At 31.6% G+C, this 25,727-nt stretch overlaps 2 protein-coding genes across 18 annotated transcripts in view; one reads left to right on the top strand and one right to left on the bottom strand.

Annotated features, from left to right (window-relative positions):
• The first annotated feature begins 1,267 nt into the window (after positions 1 to 1,267).
• The window catches only part of Slob (Slowpoke binding protein), a 160,250-nt gene continuing 135,790 nt past the window's right edge, over positions 1,268 to 25,727 (top strand). The window contains exons 1-3 of one of the 4 annotated variants that reach the window (XM_074135218.1): positions 1,268 to 1,554; positions 6,723 to 6,792; positions 17,169 to 17,242. In XM_074135218.1, the coding sequence (XP_073991319.1) occupies positions 6,733 to 6,792; positions 17,169 to 17,242 (134 nt within the window). In that variant the 5' untranslated portion in view covers positions 1,268 to 1,554; positions 6,723 to 6,732. Of the gene's footprint in view, positions 1,667 to 6,722; positions 6,793 to 17,168; positions 17,243 to 25,727 lie in introns of all 4 variants that reach the window. The other 3 variants (XM_074135221.1, XM_074135220.1, XM_074135219.1) reach the window with 3 other exon arrangements.
• Positions 1,573 to 25,706, bottom strand: LOC141457877 (uncharacterized). 14 transcript variants are annotated; one of them, XM_074135228.1, is made up of 8 exons: positions 23,866 to 25,706; positions 21,586 to 21,783; positions 18,407 to 18,650; positions 18,080 to 18,322; positions 12,735 to 12,827; positions 9,174 to 9,253; positions 2,628 to 2,797; positions 1,573 to 1,712 (listed from the first exon to the last, which is right to left on the bottom strand). In XM_074135228.1, the coding sequence occupies exon 1, from the start codon at positions 25,228 to 25,230 to the stop codon at positions 24,382 to 24,384; it is 849 nt and encodes a 282-aa protein (XP_073991329.1). In that variant the 5' UTR covers positions 25,231 to 25,706; the 3' UTR covers positions 1,573 to 1,712; positions 2,628 to 2,797; positions 9,174 to 9,253; positions 12,735 to 12,827; positions 18,080 to 18,322; positions 18,407 to 18,650; positions 21,586 to 21,783; positions 23,866 to 24,381. The 14 variants fall into 14 exon arrangements, with proteins under 14 accessions (XP_073991329.1, XP_073991328.1, XP_073991331.1 ...); XM_074135227.1 differs by lacking the exon at positions 9,174 to 9,253; XM_074135230.1 differs by lacking the exon at positions 9,174 to 9,253 and having other exon boundaries at positions 21,628 to 21,783.

Genomic DNA, 25,727 nt, shown 5'->3' with positions numbered 1-25,727 from the left:
TTTCAAAATGAATCTAAAAAATAGTAATATTATCCGAATAAATTTGTGTGTCAACTAATATTTTGAAAACAAATATTTGAAATTGAAATATCTAGAAGCAATTGTATTTTGAATTCACTTGATTAAATAAGCAAGATACTGGAACGCAAAACATTTTTAATAAAAACTTACTTTATTCAAAGTTTTCTTCTCACCGCTTTAGGTGTGACATCTGTTGTTTTCTAAGTCAGATACGGTATTAGATTTACCTTCTACTGGATTTATCTTTTGCGATAATTTTTTTTTTTTTCTGAAACAGAGAATGAATTCCTGTATTTATTAAACGTCTTCGAATTAAATATTTGTTCATTAATGCTTCACTCGAAGTACGAAAATATGACCTTTTGTTTCCTTCTTCCTTAAATTTATCATGAATAATGGCAATTCAATAGGCTAGGAGGTGTTGGCCTCTTAAGGGGAAGTGGGCTAGCCATTTTTTCAAGAATCTTGGCGAATATCCCAGTCTTAGTCAACATGAATAACATTAGCATAGACATTTCAAACCTTCTTATAATATGCATAGGACGAGAGATGGTTAATTGCAACTATATGGGTTTTTTGCAAACTCTTAGGCGAATCTTTTATCATCACACTTACTTATCACCACATACTGTTACACTTGGGATGTTAAATGGGCCCATTAGGGCTTTGCTACGTAGGGCGTCGTCTCTTCCTAAGATTCATTAATTAGGAGGCCCTGGTGTCTCCGTCTGGAATGCTTTCTAAGTCGAAAACACTCTATGTGAAAACCCTATAACATGCATAGTAGTTGGATCAGCATGAGCTAAAAAGAAAGTACAATATCTTGAAATTTCATCGCCAAATAAAACTCCAATTACAAATAGTTAAACGTCATGGTAATTTCGCAAAAACAATAGTCTTTTTTTTTTTATCTTATTGCTTTTTTCTTCTTTTGTTTCACAGCTTAATTGGAAAAGGGGAACAAAGCTTCTCCACAACTCAAAAAAAGGAAATCTGAATGATTGTGAGAAACTAAAAAAAAAGAATTGTGTAATTAGTAAATTATCCGAAATGTTTGTGAAAGTATTTACCTCATACCCACTTCACATTGTGTATCCCCAGTATATGGGTCTCTGTGGTGGATCGCTGCCGTCAAATAAGAGGGGCAGTAGGGAGAGAGAAGCCAACCATTCCAACCCCCCTAGAGCTGCGATAGTGTGCTGGTGTACGTAATACCTGGCGTATATACTAGGAACACTTTCTAGGTCGATACGTATGGGAGCGCTAGTGAGGCAGCCAGGCCGCTGAGACCAGTGCTGCCCAACGCTGAGTTCCATGCCCTGTACGCGTTACACCACCGTCTCGCCTTTAAACATTCATAATTCTTTACCCCTTTTTATTTATTTATTTAATTTAATATGATAGTCAGATGTTTCACTCATTGAGATCCGTGACCACTTGTAATCAATTTCATTCTTTATTTGGGAACTTTATTTTAATAATAAATTAAATTAAATGATTATCCGTCCGTTAAATAGAGAAAACAATCATGAGGTGATACGATTTACTCACATTTTAATCGATGTCCAATTTTTTCTTTCTATTTCCTTGTTAGAACATTTCAATTCTCTCTTCTTCTATTTCAAGATAATTCTGCATGTAAGAGGTAGCATGTTACAATAACTATTAACTTGATTTGTATATGTACTAATCTGCAAAATTTTATAATTTATTTTTATTTTATTGCAACTGATTACAATTTTTTTTTTCAATAATAATTCATTTTCATTTTCTGTACTTCACTTGGTTAATTACAGATCTGCACGCACTTTTATTTTTTCTATGATTATGTAGCAAAATAATTTAAGATTTTCAGCTTAATTATTTATTCGGTATACTTTCTTTTTTTTTTTTTTGTATTATGAAATATACTGAGCATGCGTCTTATAACAAGTTATATGCAATTACTATTAAGAGATTTTCTTTCAGTATAACTTTCTAATTACTTTCTTTCTTTTTTTATAAGATCAAATCTTGGTACAGTTTTATTCTTTTAATTAAAACAACAATTTTCTACTTTGTATTTTACTTTGTTTGGAAACAATTAATGTTTTAATTAAGTTCTACTTTTTTTAAAAAATCTTATTTGCGCTTATTTTTTAATTATTTATTTTTTTAGGAAAGATAAAATCAATATTCTGAAATTGTTTTTTACTTAGTTTGAAAATATAGTATCATATAATCTGGACATATTTATCTTTATTACAAATATGTATAAATCGAGCAAGTTAAGTTCATTTAGTGCTTTAATAAGTAACTTAAAAATAATCTTTTTTTACAGCTAAATTGTTTAAAAATTAGAAAATTAAGAGTCAGTTATCGTTATGCATTTAAAGATAGAATAACAAAAACTAGAAGACTCCAGAGAGCGCCACGAAATTTGAGGTGATGAAAACATTAAACCTCGAATATTGCCTCCTAAAAACAAAGCTTACTTATTAAAATACTAAACGAACTTTACTTGAATAAATCTAAAGGCCTCAACAAGTAACAAGGTTTATTATGAGCATGTCATCATGCAATTATAGCAACTTTCTGCGAACTATGTGACAAGATGATAGGCTTACGTATTTCTTAATTTGTTGCCTCCATGTGGGTCATTTCTTCACCAAGAAAGATTCTAGTGCCACATTTTTTCTCCCAGAATTCCTCTAAAAGCAAATTTCTCCCTCAAGTAAGTGTTCGGAATAAATGTCATCATGGGAACATTAGATATATCTGGTTTAAGCGATGATACCTGGAAAAATAAGTAAATAAGAATTATTAAGTCAGAAAATCGCTAGCTGTTAGAAAATCGTTAACTAATTTTGTTAGGTCTTAAATGACACAGAAATATGTATCATTGAACAATCTACAAAACCTATCAAATGTTAGATGTTAATTACGAGATTTCGGTGGTAATGGCAACAAAAAACACTCTCTGATTAAGAGATTTACTAAGAATTTCTCTGCTATAGTTTTATACGAAAAGTGAGCGCAAATATATGAGCCAGGGTAAAGTGCTAGAAGTTTTGCTATTTGAACAGCGGCGGATAGTTGAATGTTCTAAAATGTCGCTTACTGAATCTTGTTTATTATCTCTGCAACCTATTAAGTCCAAGGGCGGTAAGTCTCACACACTTTGGGGAGGAATCACTCCAAGTCTTTGTCACTTGGTCCAAGTGAGGAGGTATGTATCACCCAGTGATGGTAACCTTTCAGAGGTTCCTCACATAAAACTGATTAATTTATAAACCTAAATTTAGCAAAGTAATTCTAATTTAGTCCTTGCTACTTTCTGTGAAACCAACTCTGTCAAAGGAATGGAAGGATAAAGTAAGGTTGATAATGTAAGGTTAGGCAGTGCTGGATAATATCTTTCGATTTTGCGCTTATCTTTCGCTTGTTTATTGCATAACTGACCGGATTTGGATTTACAGCCATCATCAATTCAAAGATAAAGTAAGGTTTGGAAAGATTAACAACTTTTAACTGCCGTACATGTAATTCAATAAGGTCAAATTTAAGGATAGAATAAAATTGCAAGTAAATAATACTATGGAAATGCATATAAGTTTTTACAGCCATCAATTTTTAAAACCAATTATAAAAAGAATTGAATATGAAGAAAACATTATAAAAATTGATAAAGTTGCATTGTTCCTAAAAAGTTAATCTGCCATTTCCATTCTCGTAACTTGAACATTCTCCACGATTTTCTAATCATTACTAATACTTTTATTAATAGTACCTGATATATGTAGAACAAAATTAGCGTGTGAGTTATTAGAATCTTTGTTTTCGTTCACTAAACTCGTTCTGTTCGTGTGCACAAAATAACTCAGAGAAAAGTTTCTCTCTTGTCAGATAAATAACTAATGTAATATCGTATTTGGCTGAGTAGTTTCTTTTCTCTATAATAAGAGACTTATTATAAGCGGGGTCGACTAACAGTTGGATTAGACAGGGCTTTTCAATTAAATTAAATTATTAGTAATTAATTAATAAATTACTAGTAATTTCAATTCAATAATTATGTATTGCCATAAAATAAATGACAGTATAATACAATATTATACTCCGAAAGGTCATCGTAACGTCTGAACATTGAAAGCGGTAAGACTCCTTTATCTTATAGGTCAGCGCGCACAGCCTTTATAGGCATTTGGCTTTTTTAGGCCTCTGGAGCATAAAGTTTATTTAGCCGGTAAAAGTTTAGATGTATACAAATTATAAATTATCGGAGATTAACTATTATACTGAAATACATCTTGTTGTTGTTTTTATGTACATAAAATTATGGCGTTATATTCATTTCGAAAATTTCAACTAAGTGGTTTCTTTTAAGCTGTTTACCGTATCATTCTTCGATCCCTCCTTTTTCGAGAACCCTCCTAATATAATTCTAAATACTCTTTTGGACTCATCATCTTCATATATCCGAACCATTCTAGTAGGTATCCAGAAGTTCCTCTCCAAACCCATGCTCCACCTTATCTCGATATTCCTAACTATTTCATGACCAGAACACACGATTGAACTTACTATCAATGCAGGCAGCCTTATTTTTTTAAAAATGAAAGATAAGGATCTAAATGAAAGTTATCTCAAAATTCAAAGTAGGTCTTAACAAAGTAACGTCCAAATTTGGTTACAAAATTAAATTTTCATTGCATGTCCTTGACAAAATTGTGTAATAGTTTTATTATATAGGTTTGTTACTCCCTTTTCTTGGATAGTGGGTTAACATTAGGGCTGACAAACATAAAGAGAAGCTGACACTTTTCTTAAAATCTTTTGTCAATATTCACCTAAGATAACAATTCAATGGAGGCGAATGTTGCTTAATTCCTATCCCTTCATTATCTCGGCGATGTTCAGTTCACAAAAGTGTGTGACCGTAGTTAATGATGACACGTAATCTTTTGTCTAAACGTGTAGACTAATATTTCACTGCGTCATATGAAATTACAGAATCAATATTTAGCTTAGGACCGAGCAATTAGAATCTGTCATAGCAAGACATGAATTAGCCAACCTCTCTGACAAATCCCTTTGGTGCAATTAATCAAATGAGAGTTGTAATTACCACTTAATCAAGGTCTCTAAGCCGTGCTTAAAATAATTCAATAGCTCCAATGATGGTTTAAATGGGGAAATCGGAATGAAATTATAGGTGAACTTAAATGTATATTATTTGCTTACAAAAGAATTGCCAACATTAATGCTAAAGTGGCGATAACGAATTGCTAATTCACAAGAGTTTGTTCTAAGTTCTTCATCTGAATGAACTATTCTTTTCTTTTATAATATACGCTAATTATCAAACTTTTTTTTATTTTAATACTGCAATCCTACCAAGTTTTCAAAATTTTGAATTTTTTAGAATGAAAGAATTTAAGTTAATTAAGGGCTAACGACAATACCTCTTTCTCCAATCACTCTGAGTGTGCTTGTGCAAATAATGGCAAAAATGATGAATTAGATAAAGTTAAATCTTTATCATCTTCCATTCGGGTAACCCTTAAGAAGGCTTTATTATTGTTGGTAACATAAGACGCTAGAATGCACTGTAAACAGGCCATTTAACTAAGGACCAAAAAAGCCTTATCAATGATCTATTGTATCGTATTCGAGTCACTCCTTTTGACCAAATAAATCCCTAAAAAACATTCCTTTTGATGACAATTCAGGGCCATGAACTTTAATGATTGTAGTAAGAAGAAGATGAGTAAATGTTTCTCACCATATTTTTAATAATTAATTTGTGTTTACATCAGATTTCATAATTAAATCTTTGGGGCGGGTCCTGACCCCCAAGAGGCTGTAGCCAAAAGAAGCATCTTAGCAAAACCTTTGAAGGTCTAGTAGGAGAAGAAAATGGTAGTTTTTGTGAAATCTTCTGTGGTCTTGAAAATGCCAAATAACATACATATATCGCAATCAGGCAGGTTTTTAGAGATTTAAACTTAACTGAACAGCACCTTGCTCTAGGCAAATGTGCGTTCATTCACGCTAAATTCAAACCCTCCTAGTCCTCAGTCTTAAAGTCAGCAACTTTTCTTGTGATCCAAAACCTACCGGCGAATCTACATCCTAACTGGATTCTTTTTAATAACATTTACAGAATTAACCACGAAATGCTAGGTGTTTCAAAGATAATTGTTTTCTCTTGAGAGCCGCTCATTACCCTATGTTTTCGACATAGCTTCCCTTCTGCCCTTTATCCTTTAAATGGTTGGCATTAACACCAACGTTTTAGTCATATTCTTCGTAAATTTGTCCGAGTTGGGGTTATTAATATTAGTAAACTTTATAATTAATTAACTACCACCTAAATTGAATTGTTGCCTTAGATAAGGCATTAAATGAGGTAGGAGTTTCATTTATAAATTAATTAAGTTTTTAGCAATGATATACGATACTGTCTCGTAAATTTTATTTTTTGTTTTAATTATCCAACCATTTCTCACTCTAATGGTTTCAAAGAGGTGTAAAGAATACAAAAAAGTTTAGTAATTCTATAATATCTATCATTAAACTATTCTCTGCTAATTTCAGAAAACTAAGTGAAAAACTAAAATTGAAATGAAACAATGGTATTTGCATGTCACTATTTAATTGTAATATAATCTTAAATGTAAAATAAATCATAGTTGATATTAATCTTCTGCATGTTACAGGTGATTGGCTATGAAAAGCAATAGTTTCTCCGAGAGCTACACCCGAGGGTACATCATACAGTATTACGGGGTGAGTAGAAGTAAATTTGTATATTATTTTAATTTTGTAAGGTTCGGCTTGTTCTTCATGAGTTCATTAATAACTTTCATGCAGAAAAGCGCCTCGATTACTTAATTCTCTTAATCGATTTTATTTTTCTAAAAAAATGTATTAAATAATAGTTGTACAACTACTTAAGTGTTATAATTATCGCAGGTTTAATAAAGAAAGTCGTAGAAGTCGTTTTCCCCCCCAAAAATACTTGAATAACTAAAAAAAATGATACTGTACAATGTCACTTTTTTAGATAGATTGTCAAATTTAAGGTCAACTAAACCTTAGAAAGGCATCCTCTCTTGGCTTCTAAGCATAACGTATCAAATTTCAACCGTCGACGATTATTCGATTTAGAGATGGATGGATACATATTGTATATTATCTATCTATTATATATATATATATATAATTTAATAAAGATCATTTTTTCGGAATAATGTGATCAGAAAGCTGAAGTTTCCAGTGAAAATCAAAACGAAAAATCTGCATGTTTGACATGTTGGCAAATTTTTTTCATAAAGAGATAAGGACAAGTCAAATAAATAAGCATATGCTCAAAAATAACATTTACGATTCGAAAATAGAAGAAAATTTATATCTGACTCATCATTAGAAACTTCGATTTGGTAAATATATCCAATTTTATCGAAGCTCATACCAGATGTGTTTACAAAGAAGAGTAGAAAAGAGGCAAGGAATGACGTCAACCAAAGCTATGCCCTAAAATAGGCAGTGACGGTTAGACAATATTTTTAAAAACTAGTGTAAACTATGTTTATGTGAGTTTGTGTATTTGTGAGAGAAAGAGAAAGAAAGATAAAATGATAAGAAATGGCAAATTTAGACAAAAATTGTCTGTTCATAGTGAAATAGTATACTGCTATCTGTTTGCAATTCCAATCTATATTTGGAATAATTCCTAACTGTTTATTTTGATTTGCATAATGTGAATGTTTTTCATATGGTTTCTCATATCTCATATCTTTGCGGTTGCAGATTATTGAGGTCGAAATCAAATTAAAGCTTTTAACAGGCTGAAGGCCTCACGAGGTTTATTAAATTTAAATTAAAAAAAATCTTAGAAACATACAAACAAAACTTTTACCTTCATTATTTTTGTTCAAATCAATTTTTTTTTCATTTAACATTGGAAATAAATGTTTTTTATTTCCACAAGATATGAACAATTTTCTAAATGAAAGGATTTAAAGGGTGTAAAGATTTGACAGTCGTTATTACACTAGCACTTTCCTACTAGAAGATCTCAGTTTAATCTAGCTTCTTGCGCTTAGATTTTCTTCTCTTCATGGGAGCCTATTCTTATTGAAAGGAGAAAGCATTACTTAGACGCAGAATAACATCTGTAAAACAATTCATGCGTCAATAACTTCGGATGTTGACACTTCTTAATTAGCAATAAATAAATGAAATTTTAGTCGAAATTAGTCAGGATTAAAGTTCTTCTTCGCTGAAAGATTCGTGTAAAGTATTTCATGATTTTTCTCAGAAAATGGTGATTATTTTCTTCCTGCATAGCATGAATTTCTTTTTACAGCATAGCATTCAAAATGGCATGCATGTTGCTGCTTACTAATTGATCTTTTTCTTTGTCTACATTTAAATTCCGAACTCTTGATTCTTAGGTACAAGTTTTGTTACATCTTGTTTATACCTCAGACGGTTCTTGGACCATGAGTATTCGTCTGTTACTAATTAAATAAACAAATATGTAATTTAGTAAAAATTTGAATAAAGGGACGTTATTATTATTATTATTTTTGTTTGTTTATGATTTAAGGCGCGTCTAAGGTTATTGGCGCCCGGAGCTTTTTCCAGTGCACTGCCGGCCTCCGGACAGTGTTCTCTCGTTACAGACAACACTGTCCATCACCGGACAGTGAGCTGTAAGAAGCTCCTAGGAAGAGAAAATCTAACGGTCAGCTGCTGGATTCGAACCCGGGACCTCCGCGTGGGAGTCCAGTATGCTAACCTCATAGCTAATCCCTTCCCTTTAGCTATTCCCTATTATTATTATTATTAAATCATGTTCATAAAATTGCCTGAAGTTCACTTTTATCACATAAGGAAATGCCAGAAGGTTTTTCATGATCTATATGAAAATGAAAATTAAAAATAAAAGTTAGAATTTTATTTTATTTTTTGTTTTTAAATGGCTCTAAAAATTTTTTTTCCACTTTAATACTTTTGACTATTTTATACACAGTTATAGTTCTGTTCAATGGGAATAGTATACATACAAGCGTACATTATTGATCTCAAAGTGTGAAAATAACGACGCAGAGCTGCGAGAGAAATAGACAAAGTGTGGCATTTATGCTAATTTTATAAATTACCTCTCTGAGAAATGTGAATAGAATAGCTTGCGTGATTTTCAGGCTTGTGTTCTGTGGTTATCTTTGATCGAGGGATGATCCTAAAAAAAAAGACCTCAGTTTGATATCAGAGTATAATGTACAACTACATGAGTCTGCCATTACTAATTTTCAAAAAACCTAAATAAATCAAACTACATACAATTTTTTTTAATAGATTTGGAAAACAATAATAATTATGATGATTAATCTTGATAGTCTAAATCCTCCTCACATTAATAATTCTTTGTAAACAAATTATTTAAGAGGATTTTTTTGGGGGAAATTCTACATTGTCGAATTTCAAGTAGTGTTGTTCTAAATAGTCTTATCGTAAAATAATTTTGGATATAAAAAAGGTCTCTTGTAATTGATGCAGCAGAGGCTGCTTACTGTGAATTGACTTGGGTACACTCAAGATCATCAAGCATTCGAAACAATGCGTGTAATTTGATTTTAGAAGGCACAAAAATATAATCAAATTTGAAATACAGTAACTGTAATTATAGTGTATAAATTTGAATGTTTCATCGCATATTTTAGTAGATTAAAGAACATCAATTTAAATCTTGCATGACCTTACTAATGTACCAGAAAATTATATAAGTCATCTCTGTGTTGCATATTTCCCAGATTGTCCCAAGCTAGTTTATCTTGCAGTTGTCCCACATTTTATCATATCTTCTTTATACAATTTCAGAATGACTGCATGTAACATTCGTCTTATTTTAACAGTTTCTTTTGCGGAAGTACTGAAAAGTGTTTGGTTCAGTAAGAAAATGAGAAAAAAAGAATCAAGAATGAAAAAGAGATATCATTGGCTTCTGTGAAGATACAAACTATGCACCTACTATGCTCTATAAAACGCATAAAGATGGATAAGACTTACACGCTCATTTTTCAGACTTATAAGAATCAAGAAAGATTTCAATCGGCAGGCCGATAAACGAAATTCCATCTAATATTCAGAACGGAACTTGGAAGGATGGAAATAACCAGAAACGTAATGAAGGCGTAGAAGGTCTTCGGTGCTGAAGCAGTTTGTGAGCCCATGAAAATCCGAATCCACTGTTTAATGAAAAACCTATTGAGCCGAACTGGGAAAAATCTTGGGTAGATGAAGACCGCCATTTCTGAATAGAAGAAGATGTTTAAAGTTAAAATGGAGGTCAATGGAAGAATGAAACAATTTTGAAATTTATTTCAAATAAACTTGTTGAACTTATACGTTCAACTTAGTTCATTAAATTTTATTAATTCAATTAAATTTGATTTTTTTAAAGTGTTACAATAAATTGATTTAGTATGATTGATGATTCAATCACTTAATTTAAAAGGCATTTAGCAAATTTTGGATTCTTGTTTATCATTTATTACGCCATCCAATGTGGGGAGTGATGAAACTTTATCATTTTTCATTAGAAAAAGATCATTGATTGACGAAGAATCGAATATCTGTTACTTGAATCGTGAATTGAAAACAAAAACTATTTTATTATGAGTGTTCATAGTAAGTGAGTTGTGATAGGCAAATTACTGTTATCTATGATTTAACGGACTAGAAAGTCATAGCTCCTGACTACCCTAAGCTCTACACAACGGTATAATAGAACTCGAATAAGATTATAGTACTTGAAATTTCTTCAAAAGACTCGAATATTGTAATTAACTGAAACGCAAACTTGCCTGATGAGTCAGGAAATATTCGATTTATAGATTACTTGTACATTGACTTAATCGTTCGATAAAAATGTAATTTTTCTTTTATCGTGTAAACAACGATACACTGCTCTATTTCCTGCATTCTAATTTCTTTTATACATGCATTCTTCCATGCAAGTATTTATATTCATATTAAGTTTTAATGACGTATACACGTATTATTCTTTATCACATTCATACAAAATTATTTTGCAAGTTTTCTCCACATTCAGTACCAATCCTTTTCGAATAAATACAAATACATAAAATACATAAGTATAAAAATAATAATTTAGTTTTGGCGTTATTTTTGACGAGACTTGGACATTGTCATTACTGATAAAGGTTATCACATTTACCTAAATACAGTTAATATTATTTTTTAAACCTTCTTGATTCTGATACTTTTTACGCCAAACTTTAAATATTATGTTTTTATTTCTTGTCATAGAATTGAATTATCGAGGATATTCATTCTTAACTTACAATCCACGTTCACTTTTGAATTGTTTGGCAATTTACAAGGGATCTATTTCTATATTTTATAAGTATATTTGTGTTTCTTATATTTTGGAAAAAGCAAGCTTTTTCAGTTAAGAGTAGGAAAAGAACTTATTTTTAAAGTCTTTTTTTTTGTCGTTTTCAGCGCTTAAAATACAGTTAATTTCCACCAAAGGGAAATAGGAAATTCCTTCTCCGAAAAAAGCACAAACCTGTTGCTGTAGATATTAAAGGGGAAAAAAAATTCTCCAAACAATGTTATGATGATGCAAATATAGCTTTATATTGGCTAAATATTCCACGAAACATTTAGCTCCATTAGCATTTCTTAAACGAGACTTCCTTAGCAATTACTGTCTTCTCTGCTTTACATTGTGAAGCCAGTGCAACATAATGATGTAGGACTTTACATGAAAAAAATCATTCACAAAGCTACTTTTGGCGGGTCATATATTCAAATAATTAGTGACGTCCTCACTCTACGTCAACTCTTGTCCTACACGTAATACGTCATTTGTACATAGAATGGCTTTTGTAATTGTGCAGGAAACTGTTTTTCTTTTACAGCAAGTCATTCAAACTCAATTTTTTGCTTATTCTATTTAGGATTAGATGTTGCCTACCATGTTGATAATGAACACAATCAAGCAATATTTTACTAAATATTATCTGTCGCATTCTTTCGGAGAGATGAAAGTAGTTTACAATATGCAGTTCAGTTTCATTCAGCTCGATAGTTAAGAGTGAATTGTTCTGAATTTAAATTGTAATTGTTGTAAGGTTGGTTAGAAGTTTCGGCTAGTTCTAAAAGATGGAATTTAGGACTAATCCTCTTCAGCCACTCATTAAACATGACTTTACCATTCACTTAAAAACTTTGAATTGTTTTTGTGATTAAGTTTCAAATCTTGTGGAATAATGGGCGGCCTTTCGAGGAAGATGAAGTAGTGTTTAACAAAAAAAAATTGTTGCACATGTTTGGTTAGTATCAGATCTGTTTACTTCTATGGCCGAATTTCTTTTCAACATTGCTTGGTGCAACTTAACTAGTATAACTCTTTTATCCAATGAGATAAGACAACTGAATTAACGATTTCATCTCTTGAAAATGGCACCAGACCTTCTATCTTATTTAGCCAGCCGTGGTAGGTATATATAATTCTTAATAGTTTTTTATTTTCCAGCAAAACAAATAGGTATCTTTCTGCAAGACAGTTTTTAATTGTGGTTATTTAAGTTACTTATAACAGTAACTAATCAGCGCTGTTATTTTAAATAACGCAATATTTTCTGTACCATTGGTAAATATTTAGTATTTATTTCCATTAAAGCATTACTAACTTAATTATCCGGTACAACAAGCATCCCGTTTTCGGCCTTGGCCTCCATCAATCTCAATCTTGAGCTCTTCTCCATTAGATTGGAGTACAGATCCTGCAATATACAAAGTTTACTAATTAAAGTTGGTAATTTTGTGTATACTACCAGTAAAATTTATTTTTAGTAATATAAGTTATAATCTACTAGGTGATAGAAGCGGTACTTCGTTTATGAATCGCGCAAACAGTAATTTACTTCTGACAAAGAACACTAGTTGGTGCTGCTGTAAGCAGAAGAAAAGAAATAGCAATGCAGACAAAAATTACTGATGGAATTCTTCACTTCTTAAATATAACATCTTTATTTAGAGGTAGATGTACAATATTTAAAATGAAATACACAAAATCACAACATGAAGAAAAGCAAAATACATCTAGGTATCTATAATCGTGCAGCTTTCATTAAATTAATTGCTTATTTCATTAAAACACACAGTTTAAAGGAAATTCTAATAATAGCTGATGCTGGAAGTGAAATATTGATGTTCTATTTATAAAAATTATATTTCGCTTTAAAAGGTAAGCTTCTAAACTTCAAAAGTATTTTCCTAATGCTTTTAATCTTTCACCATTTTATATTTTGATTATGGGCAAAATGTAAAAATATCACTTTTTAACTAGGTTTCACTAAAAATATCTCTAACGAAGAAAGACTAGACTACCACTTAGAAAATAATAGTAATTACTAAATTTAAAGGTAGGACAGGTAACGGTGCATCTAATTTTTTAGTGATTTTACTTGATTTAAACTATTAGAAACTTTTTTCTGCGTTATTGACTCCGTGGCTTTGAGAAAAGCCTCCATACTAAAATGACTGACTAAGTAAGCAGTTAGTTCAGCAATACATTGTGGAAATGTTAGATGGGCATCCAGAAAAGGGTAGAAGAAGAAGGCCTAGGATTTGGTAGCTGAGAACGTCAAGTACTATTCAAGGAAATTCGTTGCAAGGGCTTGGAGTAATACGGTGAGAGAAGAATGAGAGAAATTGAAAAAACAACAAGAACAAGGACCGTAGGAACCGAAAAAGAAACAAGCTCATCCGCATTTCATGAAAACGTCCTGAGATATGTCCAAAAAAAAGTGGCCAATATCAGGCTATGAAGAAGACGCAAATTTGACCAATCTAATTTCCTTCTCATTTGGTGAAATATCCATATGGTCTGGCATTCTGAAAATAATGTTTGATAAGAGATACTTCTTCCATTTTGTGGAAGCGGTAAATTGGCTTATCTGTATGAATTCACAAAACGCCAAATACCCCAGATACTTCATATATCTTCTGGAACTTTACAGCATCAATCTTGGACGTGAAGTCCAAAAATGCTTTAAGTGCAGCCTGACTATCCAACCGTAAATCTCTTTGGAACTAGTGTTTCATACTCGTCCTCCAAATTAAACAAAGAATAACATAATCCTCAGTCTGGAAGACTCTGCTAGCCATTTCCTGTGGAGAAGGCATTTCTCCATTTATTTGAGGGCTGCTGTAATTACTAATGTTGTTCCTAATTACTCAGAATCAATTTGATAAACAATTTTTCTTAAAATGTTTTAATAAAATAAGAGTAAATAGGATTTTCAATATACAATTAGTGTGCATAATATCATCAACTAACGTTATTAGGTTATAATGTTCATATACGTAATTATCTAAATTGCATTGAAATAATGTGAATTTAATTTCACCAATAGAAAATTCCAACTCTACATTTAAACCCAATAATTAGTGTTTTTTTCCTCTCTCTCTTGTTTTGATTGTCACACACTAATTACCTTTAGTGCAACGCTACAATGGTTGATGATTGATCAATTGAACTGACTGTCATTGACTATTACATTGATCTTATTGTTCTGTGTAGCCTTTAATTTAAACAAGCAGACTCTATGCCCAATTACTGTTTGGACTTTAGAAATTATCATTATTATTAATATTATTATTATGTTTCTGGGTAATTTGTTTTATAATTATTATTTTTAATTTTCTAGTTCTTTTAAAATAATTCTAAATTTGTATCTTAAGTGATAAATAAGAATACATTTAATTTCTAATATGCTTTAGATTTTTTTTTTGTTTTAATTTTTCTAACAAACTATCAACACATAGACCTGTCGCCATTGATATTTGAAACGTAAGCTAACAAAAATTTGAGCCTTTAATTTTTAATAATAATATTTGTGAAAGGATTGTGTGTTAGGTCGCACACAATTTAATTGCTAAAGATAAAGATAGAGTTAAAAGGATTTGTCATTTTAAGTTGTAGTTTGAGAAGTTTAAAACAATTACATACACTTTTTGAGATTTATGACAAAAAAGAAAAGAAAAGGCCTTTCAAAATTAAGTATGAACAATATAAAAACGAGTTTAGGCTGGCATACCTTCTTAAGTAATATGGTAAGTCCAAAAATTAAATAAAGTACGGTGAAAATTAAAAAAAAAAATCTACTAAAAAAATCCTATTATCGTTGATTTTATTTGTAATAGCTCGCACGTAGATCAAGTATAGTGCAAGTCGGAAACATAAATGAAGTCAAAGTATCTGCAACAAACTGATTTGATCTATCTCTTATGATGGATAAAACCTATCTGGGATACAATAAACATGCTAGGAAGTATAAAAATCAACGATATTTTATGCAGCACGATAACAAGATTTTCAACAAGATCCTATTACTAACAATGTATTTACTTATTTTCCAATTTGATAAATGAAATTCTGAATAAAATACAGTAAGTCTCGCGAATTTTCGTATTAAATAAAATTATTTATAAATACTGACTCACAAGTTGGGTTGTGCTTTTGATTTCCCGAGTGAGTTTTGTTGCAAGTAAGGTTAAGTATATAGTCTAATTTTTTAGTCCTGAATTATGCGCAAGCCCGAACACAGAACAATCTGACTGAGATAATAAATAAGTCCATATTTTTAGGTCAACATTTAAGCTAGTCTTGGTTTACAAGTGAAGTAAATTAAGAAATATGTACGAGGGTCGTTTGAAAAGTCCGTGCAAAGTCAGAGAGATAGCACCACTAGCGCGTATCGAGGTTATGTTTAGTTAGTAGCATCTCTTGGAAGAACACACACCAAGTTTCAGCCAGATCGGTCTATTTCTTTGTGTTTGGCATTCGTTTGAATCGAGGAAGTCAAGTGATTTTCAAAAAATGGACGAAAAAGAATTTCGTGTGTTGATTAAACACTACTTTATGAAAGGCAAAACGCCTCAGGAGACTAAAGAGAAGCTTGATAAACATTATGGTGACTCTGCACCTTCGATTAGAACAGTTTATAAGTGGTTTCAAAATTTTCGGAGTGGCCATATGGGCACAAGTGACGCTGAACGTTCTGGACGCCCTGTTGAGGTTACTACTCCAGAAATCATTGATAAAATCCATGATATGGTGATGGATGACAGAAGAGTGAAGGTGCGTGAGATTGCTAGTGCTGTGGGCATCTCGAATGAACGGGCACATAATATTTTGCATCAACATTTGGACATGACAAAGCTATCCGCAAGATGGGTGCCGCGATTGCTCACGCTTGACCAAAAACGAAATCGTGTGAAGTGTTGCAAGGACGGTTTGCAGCTGTTCCAGAAGAATCCGCAGGACTTTAAGCGTCGTTTCGTCACTGTGGATGAAACATGGATACATCACTACACTCCTGAGACCAAAGAACAATCTAAACAATGGGTTACCAAGGGGGAATCTGCGCCAAAAAAAGGCGAAGACCGTTCCTTCGGCCGGAAAGATTATGGCGACTGTCTTTTGGGATTCGCGAGGAATAATCCTCATCGACTATCTGGAAAAGGGTAAAACTATTACAGGTGCATATTATTCATCGTTATTGGACCGTTTGAAATCTGAGCTGCAAGAAAAACGCCCACGATTGGCCCACAAAAAAGTCCTTTTCCATCACGACAACGCACCAGCTCACAATTAAAACTCAGTTGTGGTCGCAAAATTAATGGAAATAGGGTTCCAACTCGTTTCACATCCCACCTATTCTCCAGACTTGGATCCCTCGGACTACTATTTTTTCCCCAATATGAAGAAATGGCTGGCGGGAAAAAGATTTTATTCAAACGAGGAGGTGATTGCAGAAACGAATGGCTATTTTTCAGACTTGGACAAATCCTATTATTCGGAAGGGATCAACAAACTAGAGCAGCGTTGGACGAAGTGTATAAGCCTAAAAGGAGACTATGTTGAAAAATAAAAAAGGTTTACCCCAAAAAATTAAGTAGTTTTTATTTTTGCACGGACTTTTCAAACGACCCTCGTATAAACAGTTTACCAATTCTAAAAAATGTTCAAGTGAATTTTTCTACTTTTATATTAATTATTTTGAACAGTACAATAATTTAAAATTGAAAGTCTAAAATATAAATTCATTTATTTACAGTTTTTGAGTTTGGTGGTGGCGTCTGGCTTCGGACTGTTGGCTATTTTAGCCTGTTGGCTTCGCAGGAATTGCAGGTAATTATTTAATGTTTTTTAATACTAATGTTTGTCATTTGAACATTAAATAATAATATTTAATATTCATAATTAATCTCTGTCTAATTTTCCACGCAGATAAATAATAATGAATTTTAAATTAAAAGATTTGTTTTTATTATTAGTTACACGAAATAATTAATTAAATATTTATCTGGTGATCATTACATACTTATATTGTTTATTAGAAGAAACTGTAAGATTCATGTTGGGTATTTGCGTGTTTTTTTTAGAGAAATATTTGTGAACATCGAGTTTATCTGCTTTAAAGTGAGAAAATGTGATAATTGGAAAAAAATATATTATAGAATGAATGAGTTTACACAAATTTGATAAAAGTATGGGTGCATACATTTGTTAATATGGGAAGGTTTATTAACGTTCAAAACTTTTGTGACTAGATACACGAATCAATCTTTTATCTTAATCAAAGACGTAAAGAATCAATAACTTCTAATGTTCGCTGTTTTTGCAGTAGTTTTCCAACATTCATAAATTATCATGTACACTTCCTTCACGATATCATATAAATACCATTTGTTAAAGAAATTGCATCATTCGGAAGTAATAAAGTTGTAAATTTGCAACTTTCAAAATAGATTAAGTAAGTTATAAATAACTTTAATAGTGAAGGGTGGAGAGTACAAGTGAAAAAATAAGTTATCCAGGTTTTGCAACGTTCTCCACTTACAAAAATAAAAAGAGGATTTCTTATTGGCAGAAACTATAAATTGCTTATTTTATAAGAAAGCCGCATAAATTTAAAAGAAACATATTTGTCACGAAATATATTTTATTACCCTGAGAAATAGATACCATTAAGAGAAACTGTTTTTCCTGATAATCAAGCTTAAATTAAATGAAGTGGAATGTGGCAAAGAAGCCAAATCCATTGCGTTGTAAGATACACAGGACTTCCAACTGTTTTTGCCTTCCATTAATTGAAGAAGATTGTATTAAGCAACTGAGGAGACAATCAATGGGAATCATTACTTCCTTAAGAACTCTTGCTGTCCCAAAAGTTTTGACTGGAATCAATTTGCAGATGATAATGTAGATCTGCAAGAAAGGAACGTGTTTAAAGAATAAAATATGCGTCTTTTCAAAATATAAGCATCAGATTAGAGTGTAAATATTCCTTACATCAGCACGGGTAAATAGTCCCCCAAAGGTAGGCGCCAAATACTTCCCTCCCTCTTGGACAACTAGCAGAACTTTTAGACGAATTTTTTGAAGACTGCAAAGGTACTGGCCTTAAGCCAGAGAAGACTCATAACTGAAGCTGTTGTTAGAGCTTGGTAACAAGAGAATCCAACCTCTTGAAGAGTAGCTACTACATCCTAAGCCCATTCTGGCTGGTATATCGGGATTTTGACGTTGCTGTTTTCTGCAAGGAAATTTAATTTTCTACTATAAAAGCAATTTACATCCTTGATCTTTAAAATCAGGGAGAATATAGGAAAGTAATCTTTTATTATTGAATTAAATTTCTAATTTTTACAACCATAAATAGCCGTTCATAATTTATTTCGGACTCATTGCTACAATTATAGGAGAAAACGTATCTTACTTGATTTCATAAAAAAATAGGGCATCCATTTATAAGTTAAGCTCTAGATGATTTGACAAGACTTAATATAAACATTACATGAAAATCTGTCATTACATTTAAATCTCAAAATAATGATAAGTAAAAAAAAAAACGAACTGAGCGTTATCTAGTGTTACGTTGATGAACTAATGTTTAAGAATAATTTAGTACAAACTTGACCCAATATCAAGCACCAGTAGAAATAAGTTAAAATGACTCCTCTTAAGATGCCCTAAATTGGTTGTAAACATGTATACTAGTGGTAGGCACGCGATCTTTGCTATATTTCGCGTAGTCAACTTTTTTTATTTTATTTACTAATACTGTTCTTTTGAGAAATGCTATTATTTCTATTTTGACCTTGACACTTCCCTTCTAGTCAGCTTGGAATGTAAACAAAGACTAATTTGTATCAAGGTAAAAATGTGCATTAGTATAATTAGGTTCTCTAATTTTGACACTTCAGTTTTTCACAAAGCTGTGAGAGAGATAGTTTTTGTGCAATGTAAAGTAATCACAAAATTGTATTTATTTATTGCTTTAGACATGGCTATAATTATTGCTTTACTCCGACAAGATATCTGATTTTTTTTACATTTTGAATATTATATTTTGTTCACCGCCTTGTTTAACATCTCTTAATTACTCTTTCTCTGTGGCTTTGTGCATTACGAATGCTTTTTTGTAAAGTTACTTCAGTATCATTTCTTTTTTTCACTCTTTGCTTCTGCTGTTACTAATATACTAATACTAATTCTGCTGTTTACTATCTCTCTTTGTTTATTTAATTCGCATCCATCAATGTGTAATATAGATCTAATGATTCTCTGAAAGAGTTGGTACGTTCTCGAGGGTTATAGAGGTATTATAGATGAAGCAAAAACTACTTAAACACTCTAGATCCATTTAAAATAAACATCTTTTTCCCTCGGGATATTTACATCACTATAGGTTACTTGCCCTACTGAGCTACCTTTCAAAACTCTACTATGCTAGTCACGGAAAAGAAAGATGGAGACGGTGTTCAGCACTGAATGGAGAAAAAAAAATACATAAATACAGCTTTGTATTTGCAGAATCACCAAGGATTATTTACCTGTTTATATAAAAAACCTAGCATGTTTACTCTATTTTAACAAATATGTCAAGAAAGAAACAAATAAAAGAAATTTCCATGATACTAACAGTGCAGAATGCAGAGTATAGAAAAGCTACATTATTTTTTGGGCCCTAGCTTAACTCACTTTTACCAATATTTCCAGACTAATTTTTCATTTTTCGTGGATACTATCCGGTAATAATTTGTCCATTAGAAGAAGGACTTTAAACTGGTGAACAGTCGTGCATGCATAGGTTCTGTTACGTGTTACGTATGTTTTAATGTTATTATTATTCGTTCTAGCAATTGCAAATAACATTAGGTTAGAAAGCATTGATTTTTATTAAGATTAATATCTTTCAGAAGGCCAAAACAAGTGAGTCAGATATTGTTAAAGGTTACGAAGTTTAAATTATAACACATTTTTATTATTAAAACATTTTAATTGAGGTAAAAAAAAAGTTCATTTAAAATTTTTCACCCTTAGCTTTTACTTTTTTTTTTCTTTTAAAAGCTTAATAATTAGCAAAGTTTACTGAAAGAAAAACTGACATTGGCTTAATTAATTCTGTTGAATATTTTCAGATTTTACAGAAGTAGTTTACACCGAACTTAATTACAGGGAAGCGTTACTTATTTGTAATTTTAAACTAACAGAGTGGTTTGAATGATAGATAGACCACATTACACCAGAAGGGGAAGAATGCTACTGTACACGGATTTCAATTGTATTTACTCGTGTAAACCCCCCACACTCTTTGTCTTTAAATGACAAGCTCCGAACATTAACTAACATTGAAAATCCTTTTAAAGGAAATGTAACGTTCACTTTTCGCACCAAAAACATCTTCTTGCAATACAATTAGTATAAAATAGATTTATAAACAATGCACCGTTTATTGTAACAAAAATAGAAGATGGTTTCTTTCTTGACAATAAAATCTCCTTTCTTTTTATTGTAAATAAAAATTGATTCTCGTGTTTTGTTGTTTTGGTCTTCTTTTTATGCTGGCCAGTCACCGTATTGACACCAAATTCTACGTGAGGTTTTTACGTTTATTGACCGTCATTATAATTAATCCAACCGTTCTATCTTTTTTTTTTTCTGAATTCTCACGTTGTTCATCATTTTGGAAATCTCTTTAACTTTGCAGTAAAGCAAAAGCGACTTGAAAGCTACAGATTTTCTTTTAAAGTTAACTTCAGTTTTCTTTTAGCAATAAACGTCTTTGACAGCTTATAAAGGACATGTCTGTACAACAACAAAATCTTTCACTCTTGAAAATATCGTAAAACTCTGCCTTACACAAAAATAAACGGTTGATGTAGTCTCTGCATTACGGACACATTCAGAACTGTCTGCCAATGCATCAATGGCCAAAGTTCTTTAAACTATGGTTTGGCTGCTAAGAGAGTAATTTCATACCACTCTTTACTGACATTGTCACTATTCTAAAGCAGCGTTCCTCAAAGTATTACCAAATTCTCCCCAAAAGGCTAAGAATGAGCATATTTAACGCTTCATATATATATATATATATATTCTTCTTTGCCAGAACATTTACCTGATATTTACCTCTAATCCTAGCGTATTTCTTAATCCATACTAAAGATATCCTTACAGAAAATCACCTGTCTTTTATTTTAAAGTGCACATCGTGAATCATTGCACACCTCTACCTGCTTGTTGCACCTGCGTTAATCCCAGTTCAGAAGTATTCCAAACAGCCAACCTCTTCATCTATGTATGACGAAACAACATTTGGTAGCTTGCACATCTGGGAAATTTTAATTTGAGGATCCAGTTTGACAACAACTTCTTAGACCCCTCTGTAAATAAGAAAAGTAAAAACAAGTTATTAGTTTATTTCGACTATAAGTTTCATTTTATTTTTGGTTGGAAGGAGGCGCGTTATTAGCGTAAATAATAATAATTATTATTATTGTTATTATTATTCTAGCCTGATGCCTTAATACACACAGGATCTGGGCCACAAGTTATACAACCCGTTTTTAAACTCTAATTTCATACATTTCAGATACAGAAACTTATTGAATTATTACTAACGCTAAACAGTTTCTGAACTTGACAATTACAACTTAAGTGACATTTTTAAAGAGAGCCTACGTCCTCTCTCCTAGAGAACAGCTCTTATACAAACTAAATTAAGGCTCTTAAACTGACTATTAATTTCCATGGTGGAGCTCAAACGAAAAAAGAAGTTTTGGTCTATTTTTGGTAATGTTTCGTTTTTTGAACTAGAGTGATCACAAAACACAAGTACATAATTTTCTAAATACCATTTTTTCATCAGGCGATCTAAAAAACAATATTATGTAGGGAAAATTCGATAAAGAAAATTTGACTCGATTGCAAGGCTTCCTCTTAATTAGGAGTAAAGAAATTAAACATTTGGCAGTCTAGAAGTTCACTAAGCTTTTGTTTTAAACCCTTTTATTTGCAAAAACCGGTCCATTTGTCTTTAATTTTGATATATAGTCCAAATGGCCGTAATGAAAAGATGTACAGGCTACCTGAAAGGAATCGCTTAATGAGAGTACAGGGTATTTCCTTTTATGAATATAAATGAAACTAATTAAGAGAAATGTCTTAAGCTTTGTTAATTTAAAAAAACAAAGAAAAAAAATGTTCACCCAAACAACTGTTTTTGTAAAATTGTTTGTTTTTGGTAAATTATTGTTTGTCGTTTACCTAAGCAAGAATTATAGCTCTCTTTATATTAGAACTTGCTTCAAATTTGGTACAGTTCCAATATCTCAGTATTTGGCAAGAGTACCAACCGGCCAATTATTTTCAGTTAAACGATAGAGGACGGAGCTTCGTACTTATGTTTCTCAAATAAACAATTGAACAAAAACTGTTATTAGTATTTATGATTTATTTTTTATTTACTTTTTTGATTTTGATTATTTAAAGTTTATTTTTCAATTCAAAGTTTGTAATTTGATCATTGATTAAAATGATATAAAACTGTGTATCATTTACTCCGGTTAGTGTGCCAAATTCGCTAATACAACTATGCTTATTGGTAGACTCACCAGGATCTTGGGGCTTAGAGACATATCTAACGTTACTGGAGAGACTGGAAAACCTTTAATGTTTAAAATACTGAAACCATTCTGAAGGTAGAATATTTTTATCAAATTTAAAGCTATTGGTTCTAAATACGCGGGTCAGATTCCAAAATTCTTTTGAATCTCGAACACTTTTAAATTTATCAATTGTATTTTCAAGAAAATCCTTTCTTTTAGCTCTACATAATTTTTTATAATCCCTAGATACTTTTAAATACAAAATTTTAATGGTATTCGAATCAGTTTTACGAAAGATCTTTAATAAATTAAACATCCTAGAACGCATTACCGCACAAACCTTATCAAACCATTCCTGCTTTTTAACAAAATTTTCACCTGAGTAATTTAATAAATTGTATTTTTTCGCAAAATCTAACACTAAATCGGTTAGGTGACTCAAATTTTCATGAGGATCGTCAGAGACAAATGAAATGTCTGAAACTCGTTTTTCTATTTCATCACGAAAAATTTTACAATTCTGTGGTTTCCATTTTAATTTAGGAATTAACGGTATAACGTCCTCACAAGTTGTTTTAACACTAACACATTTAACAGCAACAGGCAAGTGGTCAGAAAAGGGTACAGGTACTACTTCAAAGTCTAACACATAGTCAAGTATATCTAACGATACCACACAATAATCTATTACAGAAGAACCTTGCGCCCCAACAAACGTGTACTCGCCTAAAACATCCCCTTTTGTCCGGCCATTCAGCATTATTAAATTAAAATATTCAAAAAGAGAAAGCAAATGATTACCATTTTTATTAGAAATAGAGTCTTTAGAGTTTCTACTACATTGAACATGATGCGAACCTGATAATAAGGAACTGGGTATCACTTGTGCTTCACTCACTCTACCATTATAATCGCCAATTAATATGAAGTTAGAATTGGGCAAACTGTCAATTACCTGAAACAATTCCTCAAAATCATTGCTCCAATGATTACAATTTAAATATACAGGCACAATAAAATAGCTAATACTAGCATGGGTGACATTGATTATATTGTAATTAAGGATAGTTTTAAACTGAATAATATTTTTATTAATCAATATTTTTTTAACCCCAATAATATGGCCCTCACTAGCTCTTCCTCTTTTATTACTTTTCTTTGCTGGAATCCACAAAATTTTATATTCATTAAACCGTTTTTTAAAAATCAAAATATAATTTTCTTCACTTATAAACGTTTCAAACAAAATAAAAATGTCATATTTACTTAAAAATGAAATGAAATCACTATTATACAATTTACTTTTTAAACCAGATATATTATAACCGACAACACTAAGAAAATCATTAATCTTGTTACCTGGAAAATTCTTCTCTACTTTTTTTGTGATTGAACTGAAGAGATAGATTCACTGCGCCTACGAACCATTTCCATGGAATCGCCATATTTCACAAATTTAGGAGAAGTTTTCTTCAGCCTTTTCCGCTTCTTTGGTGTTTTAACATCTAGCGATATTCCCTCCTCCTCGCCCTGATCCTCCTTATCATAGCCTTCCGTATCATCCTCTGATGTTCTTGTCAAACCAGCAGTTTTAATTAAATCGGAGACATGACAAAATTTACCGTCCAGTAATAATCCATTTCTTCTCATTTTACTATCGTGACCCTTTTCTTTAAAATGTAGATGGAATTTTAGTAGCTCTTTTCGCTCTAGTTGAGTTTCTTTATCCATATCTTCGTTGACAAAAATTCTACTACCTTTCAATTTTCTGGCATTTTGTAACAAATCTCTTTTTCGCATATTAGAGATCAGTGAAACCACAACTGGCCTAGGCTTAGCTCCCTTTTTCCCTATTCTTCTGACAAAATTCAAATCAATTTTAGATACTAGAACCTTCAACACATTATTGAATAAATCCAAGATATTCTTTTCCAACAATTCATTGTTTTCTCCAGTCACCTCATCCAGTCCAAACAGTACCAAATTATTACGCCTCCGGAAAGACTCCATAACTCTTTGTTGCCTGTTGAGATGAGCCTTCAACTCAACATTTTCTTGCTTTAAATTTTTTAAATTCTTCTCATGCTCCTCTAACACCAGAGAAACATTTAATTTATTAATTTCACGTTGTATTATTTCTTCCACAACTGATTTCATTTCCGACCTCATATCCTTTTTAAAATTATCAAAAAATTGAATTAACTCTGCTTTGTCAACCGACATGATTAAACTTATTAAAAATACATGTAAATATCAAATTAAAAGATGTAAAACTTTCACGGAATACTTATAAATAATTTCAAGTCGAGGCAGCAGGTAGTGAGTCTGGTGCAAGAGAGACAGCGATAGATCCCCCACTCCTGACAGTACACTTAGAAGTTATCATGCACTATCCCTTCCACACCAACACTAGCGTAGCACACCACTCCCCGTACACTCCACAGCTCTGAATATTTATACTTTTTTGAATGATAAATCAATCTTTGGACTTTTTCAACTTATGCTTTTGGAGAGTATTAATTAATTAAAACCTTAATTATTCAAAAACTGTTCGTTAGAAAATTTTCAAAATTTCCACATTCCAAGAAAATATTACGAACAACCACTATGGCAAATTTCGACGCAAAATTCGTTCATGAACCCACTCAAATCCAACTTTAAAGACAGAGCAAATTTAACACATCCGTTCACAACGAAAGCCAACAGACAACTTCCTAATA

This window comes from Rhodnius prolixus, unplaced genomic scaffold (assembly GCF_049639745.1).
Source record: "Rhodnius prolixus isolate KJV_2025 unplaced genomic scaffold, Rpr scaffold_5, whole genome shotgun sequence".
In the NCBI taxonomy this organism is placed as follows: Eukaryota; Metazoa; Arthropoda; class Insecta; order Hemiptera; family Reduviidae; genus Rhodnius; species Rhodnius prolixus.
The sequence above is the reverse complement of the archived record's forward strand: the minus strand, read 5'-3'. Positions and strand labels throughout refer to the sequence as shown.

What these genes read in the sequence shown, in the direction of transcription:
- LOC141457877 (XM_074135228.1), bottom strand. Translation starts at nt 25,230, where the DNA reads ATGTCGGTTGACAAAGCAGAGTTAATTCAATTTTTTGATAATTTTAAA.